The following is a 10,248-nucleotide window of genomic DNA, read 5'->3' on the forward strand; positions in this document are numbered from 1 at the left end:
GGCGGAAGGATCGCTGGAGCCCAGCAGGTTGAGGTTGCGGTGGCCGGGAGCGTACCACTGCACTCCAGTCTGGGCGACAGAGTGAGACTCCAACTCAAAAAGAAGTAAAAAATAAAAAATAAATAAAAAATAATAATTTTAGTAAAAGTATGTCTCAAATATTTAACATGCTAAAAACTATGATTTATGTAAAATTTAAATTGAACTGGGCCTTCTGTATTTCTACTTGCTAAATCTGACAACCTTGGGTGCATGTCTGATAGCCTTCTAGCTTCTAAGTGCTGGGCTGTGGGCTATGAGTTTTCAGTCCAGAGACTGGTTTCATTTCACTTAATTCCTTCTTCTAAGCATTGCACCTTATTGCCACTCTGTTCTTCTCAGTCTAGAACCCCTCATTTTAGTTCTCTGGAGAATAAACCATTGGCTTTCTAGAGGTAGAAGAAAGGGAGTTACCTGGCTGTGTTGGTAAAGGACTTCTTGGGCAATGACTGTTCTGTAAACTGACTTTCTAGTAATCTCTTTGCCTTAAGCTTTGAATGTCATGCCCAGTTTTCTCTAAGCCCCAAACAAAGTTTTGCAGGGCAAAGTGGTTTGCTTCTCAGAGTTATCCTCCTCTATAAGTCCAACTTTTCACTTCTACTCTGCTAGGTCAGTTATCATTTGATGGTCTGTCATTTTCCACAAATATATTGATGTCTCTTGTCAGGTTGTATGCTCTCTCTCTTCTTGCAGATTTATGCCTTATTTTTCTTTTAGATTTATATAGGATAATTTTAGTAAAGTTTTAGGAAGGAGAGAACATAGGCACTTGGACTCACTCCACTAGGTTTAATTAGAATGCCAGAGTGAGATTTAAATCTAGGTAAATATAATGCCACAGCTCTTGCTCCTTCTGCTATACTATGTAATAACCCATTCAGCAGAATCCAAAACTAATAGATGGCCAGTTGTCTACCCCAATAGTCCCTTTCCCTTTCTTTGTAGTAATAAGACCTCCGGTTTGAAGCCGGGCACACTGGTTCCCAGGAATAAATCTTCCTTGATGCTAGATATGACCAGTTGACTAAATTCGGTGAAATATAGGAGTTATTTTATGAACACTTTCATAAAACTGTCTTAGAAGATAGCTTGTATCACCTTTACACCTTTCTTTTTTTGTCTCTTTCTTCCTGCTGGAGGAATGTGGACATGGCTAGAGCTTGAACAACAAAATTGGACTAAGAAATGGAAGCCATTGTTGAAGATGGCAGCACAGAAAGACAGAAGGAGCCTGAGTTCCTGATGACTTTGTATAGCTACTCTGTTAACCCCAGATTGCTTATCTCCAAACTTCTTACATGAGACAGAGAAGTAAGCCACTGATACTTTGGATTTTCGCTCGCTTACAATTGTCTTGAATTCTAACTGATGCAATGCCAAAGTGCAGTAACATTTCAAAGGGAGTGACACAAGATTTCCTAGAAAAAGTGGTAAAAGGATGAAAAGTCATCTTAAAGTATGGTCAGTTCATCCAGATGGGGAAGTGGACAGATAGGATTCCATGTAGGAATGCTGATATGATTAGGGCACAAGGAGCATTACATAAGGTGTTTCAAAGGGTAATATGTAGATCAGTCTGGTTGAAGTAGGCAAATCGCATAGGAGAGAAGTAGAAGATAAGAATGAAAAAAGGTTGGGGCCAGATTATGAGGGGTCTTGCAAGTCAAACCAAGTTTGGAACTTTCTTTGAAAGCAATGAAGACTCTGAAGGTTTTTGAGATGAAAGTTGAAGATACAAGTCTACAATGTGAAAGAGTGAAGAGTCTCAGTCTTCTACACACAGGTAATAACATAGACAGAGGTAATACAGAAGGTGAATTGAGTAGAGAAAGAACATGGTTCATGAACTCAGCAAGTAGAAAAGAAACCTATGAGGGATCTAGAGAAGAAGAAAGTCAAGGGGATGTTGAGGAAGCAAAGAGAATAGAATTGACAATAAGAAGGCTGTAAACCTTTAGCTCTCTCAAAGAAGCCAGAAAATATCAGAGATGAGTACAGGGCATTGAATTTGGGGACAAAGGAAGTCTGTAGAGACATCTGAGAGTATAAGTTTGATAGAATGTGGAGGTGGACTCTGTTCTTCAAGGTGTAAATGGGTGTTAGGAAAACAGAGGTACTAATGTGCTCTGTTATTTAAAAAGGTAGACAGTAAAAGAAAAGTAATTTGAAAGCAATTAAAGATCTTTTAATTGGGGGTCAAGTGACCCACCTGGGGTCAAGTGAAATAATTTTTTTTGACTCAGACTCTCATTCTGTGGCCCAGAATGAAGTGCAGTGGCACACTCATGGCTACTGCAGCCTTGACCTGCTGGGCTCAGGCGATCCTTTCTGCCTCAGCCTCCCAACTAGACAGGATTATAGACCTGTGCTACAATGCCCAGCTAATTTTTCTGATTTATTGAAGAGACAAGGGCTCCCAAATCGCCCAGGTTAGTCTCAAGTCCCTGAGCTCAGGCAGTCCTCTTGCCTTGGCCTCCTAAAGTGCTGGGATTATAGGCTTGAGCCACTGCGCCTGGCCAAAATAATTTTTTTAAGGTAAAGAAGTCATTTGATCTTTAAGATAGGAGAGAATTTTGTAGAGGAAGAGGTTTCCAGCCTGCCCAAAAAGGTGAAACCTGATAGAGCAGGTCCTGCTGGGAATGGGAGTGATGAAATCTCCAGCTCAGAAAAAGGCCAGAACTTTGAGAAAATGGGTTGCAGACCTTTTAAGAAAGAGAGACAGAAGAGAAGCAAGGAATAAAGTGTTAGATTTCTAGTTAACTTTCCATCAACGAATGTTTTTCATCATCATCATCAATGCCATTATAGATCAGACTAGAAATAATAGTCTAAAATAACAAGATTAGCCAGTATCTAAGATAAAAATGGCCATCATTTCATTTTAGTGTCAAGAGTCTCAAATAAGACACATAAAACAGAAGAAAGGCTGAATGTGGTAGCTCATGCCTGTAATCCCGGCACTTTGGGAGACCAAGGCAGGAGGACTGCTTGAGCCCAGGAGTTTGAGACCAGCCTGGGCAACATAGTGAGAATTCATCTCTACCAAAAAAAAAGAAAAAAAAAATTAGCCGAGCATGGTGGCCTGCACCTGTAGTCCCAGCTATTTGGGAAGCTAAGGCAGGAGGATCACTTGAGCCCAGGATGTCGAGGCTGTGGTGAGCGGTGATTGTGCCACTGTATTCCAGCCTGGGTGACAGAGCAAGACTCTGAATCAAACAAAAAAAAAAATTAAAATTTACAAAAGGGAAGATATAAATCACATGATTGTAGCCTTGATTATCTTGGCTTATATGTACTTCCTTAATGAACTTCATTTAGGCGAGGAAAAAACAGCAACAAAAAAGTTGAGCTCATTTACACATTTATATCAATGCTAAAATAACAGGCAGCCCCCGATGTAGACCTGGAAATTAATTACAGGATGGACTTTAGCTATCCATTTGTCAAATAGATCAAATGCCAATACCTACTCAAAGTACAGCGTGAGGTCTGTTGCCAATATTGACTGTTTCAAAAGCTGCATAAGGTCACTATATTCCTTGGAGGACAAATTAGCAAAGATGTTGTGGCCCTGTAATGAGAAAGTGAAAAGTAACAAAAGACAACATTAAATCTGTGGTTGTTGATTACATGTTTTTTTCCTATATTAAAAGAAAAAAGCCTGGGAAATGATAAATTCATTTTTAAAAAAAGTTTAATGAAATTCTGTATGAATACAAAGAAATTCCCTGGCACACATAGCAAAGCCAGAAAACATAATCATATGTGAGAAGGTCTACAAAGGGACATTTTATTATGCGTTTAGTCTCAAAGGGAAAACTCTGAAAGTTTTTGAACTTGTGTTACTATGGATATGTTTGTGCCCACAATTCCACCTGACTGCCCATTACCTATGAAATTACTTAATGGAAAAATTGGTGAGCCATTTGGGACTCTTCCTCACCCCCAAATAAACACTAATTTCACTATTTAGTTAAGGTTTAAGTTGGCATTTTGGAAACCCTTTGGGTAGGAAAGACACCTCTTATTCTGGGTAGCCATGTGCCCAACTAAAAACTAGGGGGCCTATTACTAGAACAAGTAACTTAAAGGAGAAGAAAAAAAAATTAAACCAGTGGTTCTTAACTTTGGGTAATTTTGAACAGGGACTGTTGGCAATGTCTAAAGATATTTTTGATGGTCATAACTGGGTAGGGGTGCTACTGGTATCTAGTAGTAGAGGCCAGGATACCACTAAACATCTTATGATGCATAGGAGACCATCCCCTGCCAAACAAATCAATACTACTGAAGTGGAAGAATCCTGCATCACACTGTTAAGGTACACCTCGATTAGTGTGTGGTAGACTAAATGCAGTATGAGAGGGGACCCCGGAATTAGCTTTTGTTTGGAAGGTCGGCCCCTTGTAGTACACTTGGAATTTGTTCCTGTAGATCAAGTGGTCAACCAAAGTTTTTATCTGGAAGTTCTAAGAAGGTTGCATCATGATTTGCAGAAGAAATGCCCCGAGTTGTGGCAAACAGGTAACTGGTTCTTCTACCATGACAATGCAGCTGCCCACACTGTGCTGAGTGTTCAGCAGTTTTTGAATAAAAACAGCATGATCCCCAAGCCCTACTTTCTCTATTCACCTGATCTCACCCCAAGTGAGTTTTGCCATAATGGAACAGTTGAAATGAAAAAATTGCAGAAGCACTAAAAGGCATCAAAATTGATGAGTTGCAAAACTCTTTTGAGCAGTGGAAAAAGCATATCCATAGGTATATTTCATCAAATGGAGAGTACTTTGAAGGTGACTAAAGTGTAACCATGTAAGAATAAATACACACACACACACACACAAAGAATAAATACACAATTTTTTATAAATAAATTCTGATTTTGGGGGGGTCTTCCCTCATATAGTGAATACTTACTGGATAGTTGGTGTGTATCAGACATTGTTCTTGGCACACTGAGACTCTAAAGATGACACCTATACTGCCAAACTTTTGAAAACATCCTAGTATTCCCCAAAATTTGATTTAGCTGTACTAGGCAGCTCCACATTTGTCTTTAGTAAAGTGAATAGTCCTTCTGTAAAGTGGCCAACAATTCACTTGGTTTGTTTTGAAAGTCAGGACTTTTCATTTTTCAGGTTTTCTTACGTGAAATAAGAACTCACAAGCATGTGGCTTGGGAAATGGACCAGTTTGAAACCTAGTGTTGGAGCCGGAAAATGGTGGTAAAGGAAAGGGACAGAATGACTCACAGAGAATAAACTATTCTCCAATGAAAGATAAATTCATTCTTTCAGGAAACTAGAATATTAATTAGTAAATTATTTCTTACCAGGCACCAGATGATGCTCTGCTCCCCTGAGTTAATTTATCTCATTGGGTGAACCCACCACTTCTTAAAGACTAGAGTATATTGGTTCCACCTAGGCCTAGGTCCAATATTAATAACATTTTCTAATGAACTTTTCCAGACCCTTAATTCAGCCATTAAGAAGAAGACAACTAACTAAAGGAATGCTGCACCATAATTCTGCCCAGGTTTTCTGCCTGAGAACTGCCCGTGGATTAATCACAGGTGGGTGTTGTGGGGGTTAGGGAAAGGTGGTTGGTTGAAAGGTATGGAAAAATAGTCACCTAAACCTAGCCACACACAGCATCTCCCAGTCAAAGAAATAGAGCCTTTAGGAAAAAGCTGCAGTAAAAGTCAACACTGACACAAGTAGAAAGCCAATATGAATCTGAGGATTCTGATTATTTTGTGAGGGTGTACATTTTATGATAGCCATGCATCACATAAGGAAGAGGATAAGTTCTGAGAAATGCATTGTTAGGTGATTTCATTGTTGTATGAAATCAAAGTGTTTTTACACATACCTAGATTGTGTAGCCTACTATATAACTAGACTATATGCTGTAATCTATTGCTCCTAGGCTATAAACTTGTACAGCATATTACTGTACTGAATACTGTAGGCAACTGTAACACAATGGGAAGTGTTTGCATATCTAAATATCTCTAACACAGAAAAGGTATAGTAAAACTACGGAATTATGATCTTTTGGGACCACTATTGTATGTATGGTCCCTTGTTGACAAAAACACTATGTGGCACATGACTGTGTAAATTAGGACATATAGGAATTAACACCATTTACAGCTAAAAGTGTGACAAAGCTAGCCAGATCAGCTTTAATTTAAAAAAGGAAAAACACTGTAGTGATTCCCCAAAAAACTAAAAATTGAGCTTCCATACATACAATCCAGCAATCCCTCTCCTGGGAATATACCCAGAGGGACGTAAATTGCTCTACAAAAAAGACACCTGCACATGCATATTTATTGCAGTACTATTCACAATAGCAAAAACATGGAACCAACCCAGATGCCCACTGAAAGTGGACTGGATAAATAAAATGTGGTACATATACATGATGGAATATTATGCAGCTAGAGGAGAACAGAATCATGGCCTTCACACAACTTGGATGCAGCTGGAGACCATCACTAAGCAAACTATTGCGGAAACAAAGAACTGAATCCACATGTTCTTACTTATAAGCGGGCCCTGAACACTAGTCACACTAGCACAAGGGTGAGATTGGCAGATGCTGGACACTGCAGGGGGAGGGAGGGAGAGAGGAGGAAAGGAGGACACATGACAACACACTAGGCACCTGGTTCACTATCAGGGGGAATGAGGGCCAGTTAGAAGCCCAAATTTCACCTTCATGAAAACTACTTATATAGTAAATCCCCACTTGTACCCCACAACTCTAAAATAAAAAATAGATTAAAAAAAGAAAGTTAATTTTAAATCGCTGTATTTTTTTCTATGCAAATTATCTTCTACAGTGTCTCAAGGGTTTGGTCCCTGAAGTAGATCTGAGCCTCCCTTCAGTACTGCTTCTGCTATTTGTTTAGGGAGACATGGGTGTGGTAGTGATGGAAAGAAGAGCAGAAGTAGAGGGAGACAGGTCTGGGGCAACCTTCCTCAAGCCGTCTAACCTCTCTGCACCTGTGCTCAGTTGGAAAGTGGGACAATAATGGCCCTCACATTTCTGCCTTCTGATGGTCAGGACCATAGGCAACTGGGTGCAGTGCTGAGGCATCACCTGCATGAAGCAGGCACTCAGTGCATGGTTCTGTCGTTATTATTCTCTGTTCTTCATAGGGAACGCCTGAGTGAAGGGCGGCCAAAGTGTTTTGTTGGTGTGAACACAAATTCTGAGTGAGTGGGGTTTGTTTCCCCAAGGAAACTTGACATTCTGTTTATAATCCTTGTTATTGCAAATGTGGGGGCTTCTGGGATCAGAGGTGTAAACTCACCACATTTACCAGTACGGTACAGACAGTCTGAACTGAGGTTCCACTAATAGTTCTCAGCTAAAACGTGACTTTTGTAGGAAAATTCCATAGCCACAGATGCCTGGCTGCTGTCAGTTACTGAGAGCCTAATCCTTGGTGTTTCATTCCCAGTTGAAAATACATCACTCCCAGCAGGTTTGTCCTTCCGAGCCTGCTTTCAGGTTCCAGAGTGTCGACTCTCCTTTATGGGGTCGAAGGCCTTCATGATATTGCAAAAGACATGCTTTCTCGAGATAGGCTGGAGGAAAAAAAACCCTCCATATTTAATGATGCTATTCCAGCGAAGCAGGGCCTTAATGATGATAATAATAATAATTAATGGCACAGCTAGAGAACTGACAAATAATGGGGAACAGATGATCCCTTCCTGGCCTAAAAAAAAGTCTGTACGCCTGCAGAAAATTAAACAGATCCTTTCCTGGCAATTTAAAACTCAGATGCCTCAGCCAGAGTCAGTTAGTGGTTTCTGTTTTTCTCTGTGGAGAGCTAAAAGTATAAAATTCCAACTACTTCTAACCCCTGCATTGCCACATGAAGCAAAATACGGCATATGGCATTAGCCCTGGGTCTTACTTTTAGTTGCAGTTCTCACTTTCAAACTGGTCCCACCAGCAATTTTAAGTTCTTTTATATTTTATAGGTTTTTCAGTTGTGCTAATAAAGTGTAACTTTCTCACCCTATTTTTGCTTCTGCTATCTTTAAAATGACTTTGGGTTTCACAAAAGGGAAATGTTAGGCCACTCACTACTTGAATCAAGTCACTCCCTTAGTGGGCTTCTATATCCTTCAAGGAAGATCAGATCTTGCTTTGGTGAGAAGCAGCCTATACCTGTTACCCTGTTAAGTGAATCTGCAAAGCCTCCTAGCCAGTAATGAAACCCAAATGAATCAACTCAGGAGGAATCTGAAGACTCTTGGATTCTATAGCTCCTAAGGGCTATATTTCTTTGACTGGGAGATGCTTGGATTCTTAGATGTTTGGTCAGGCATCCAAAAGAATTTTAAAAGCCACTGAGTCCCAGTAGATTGATTTAATAATGGTTTGTTTTTTTTTTTTCACTTCTTTGTCTCTCTCTGTTGGACCACAAAGAAAGAGAGGTAGGAAACAAATAGATGTTTTGGTTTTCTGCCAGGGGGAGCAGTAGACCATCAGTCTGTACCTCGCTTTGAAGGATCATCACGGCATGGTTAAAATGGTGATGCTCTAAGGTAGCAGAGGTTCCGTAGAGTTGGGCCAGGGCAGAGCCACTCCTGAAAGAGGACAGACAGAAAGTGAGCAAGACCCTGCACCCAGCCACAGTCTTTCATACTAGCTCTCTGGATCAGACTGCTTTTGGCAAAGGACCATGAGTAGATAGATTCTCAGATAGCTGCATTTATAGCTCATTCATCTAATAAGTAAAACTTTCAGGAACTTTCTGTGTGTTAGACTAGATGCTGTGGATGGATACATGATGACTAAGACACAGTTCCTGCCTCTAAAAAATGTAAAGACTAGTAAGAAAGATGAGATGAGATCATAAGGAAAAATAATGCATGTAAAAACAATACAAATACTAATACATTGTAGAAAAGCATTCTAGGTCCAATTAAAGTGCTGTGGCTATTTGAGAAAGAAAGACATAATTTCTGGGGGGGTTAGGTAGGCTTCATAAACTAAACCTTACATGACCTCTGAGGGTCCAGAACAACTATCTTATACCCAATGCATTGAATTTTCCATAGGAAATCAATTTATGGATATTCTGCAGAGTCTTTTTTCCTCTACTTTACATGTAAGGTTTACCAGCCCATGGTCAGACTATGATATCTCAATGTAAAACTCTGGAAAGCTCTCTGGATTTGAAGTCAAATCTCAGTTCTTCCTCTACTTTGTAGCTTTGGACAGTTACTTTGCCTTTTTGCGACTCAGTTTCTTCAGCTTTAAGATTATAATACTATCTATCTAACCTATTATTTATGAGAATAAATAAAATATTTGAAAGTGCCTATCACAGTGCCCAGCATGTAGTCTATAGTAATCAATAATTAAAACATGTATGAATATTTCCACTTTAAATTAATAAATTAACTGTTACTTGAGGGGATTACTTTGAGTTATCTGTTCATTTCATTCATGCTGGACAAACCATTCCTCAACAATGTCAGTTCAGCTAAGTGGTCATTCAGAATGTTCCAATATGTTCATTTCCAACTCTTTTTTAGGAGTAGGAGTTAGGGCATTTTGAGAGTCAAGAGAGAGCCCACAGGATCAAGGATCCACCTAGGTCCTTCTGTTCTTTCTTTCTTATTGCAGGTGGCTTAGACATTGAAAGAGCAATTTGGCCTTAACTTGGAAATGAGGGAGATCAGCAACTCACAGTCTGTCCTCCTAGTGAGAAGAGCAATTCTGCATCTAAGAGCAGCATGAAAGAGCTCAGTTACAAGCTGCTTCCCATCCCCAGTGTGAGGCAGCCCAAGACCATGGTCAGTTAGGACATACAGGGGACCTGCAATCCTTGGAAAGACTCAGAGCTGACCACATGCCAGGAGAAACAGCAGAATTAGGTTCAGCAGGGCTTATTATAAAGAGTGTTAGGCTGGGCTCAGAGGCTCAGCCTGTAATCCCAGCATTTTGGGAGGCTGAGGTAAGTGGATTGCTTGAGGCTGTGGGTTCGAGACCAGCCCGGGAAACTTGGTGAGACCCTTGTCTCTACAATAAATAAAAAATTAACTGGGTGTGGTAGTGCACGCCTGTAGTTCCAGCTACTTGGAAGGCTGAGGCAGAAGGATCGCCGGAGCCCAGCAGGTCGATGCTGGGGTGGCCATGAGGGTGCCACTGCACTCCAGTCTGGGTGACAGG

At 40.3% G+C, this 10,248-nt stretch overlaps 1 protein-coding gene across 2 annotated transcripts in view; it reads right to left on the minus strand.

Moving 5' to 3' along the window:
• PDE11A (phosphodiesterase 11A) overlaps positions 1-10,248 on the minus strand; it is a 424,947-nt gene that overhangs the window by 70,127 nt on the left and 344,572 nt on the right. For both annotated transcript variants that reach the window (XM_008058244.1, XM_008058245.1), the window contains 2 exons: positions 8,567-8,657; positions 3,510-3,610 (listed from right to left, as the gene is read on the minus strand). In XM_008058244.1, coding sequence (XP_008056435.1) covers positions 3,510-3,610; positions 8,567-8,657 — 192 coding nt within the window. The remainder of the gene's footprint in view (positions 1-3,509; positions 3,611-8,566; positions 8,658-10,248) is intronic.

Source organism: Carlito syrichta, unplaced genomic scaffold (assembly GCF_000164805.1).
Source record: "Carlito syrichta isolate Samal-C Ts95f unplaced genomic scaffold, Tarsius_syrichta-2.0.1 Scaffold303265, whole genome shotgun sequence".
In the NCBI taxonomy this organism is placed as follows: domain Eukaryota; kingdom Metazoa; phylum Chordata; class Mammalia; order Primates; family Tarsiidae; genus Carlito; species Carlito syrichta.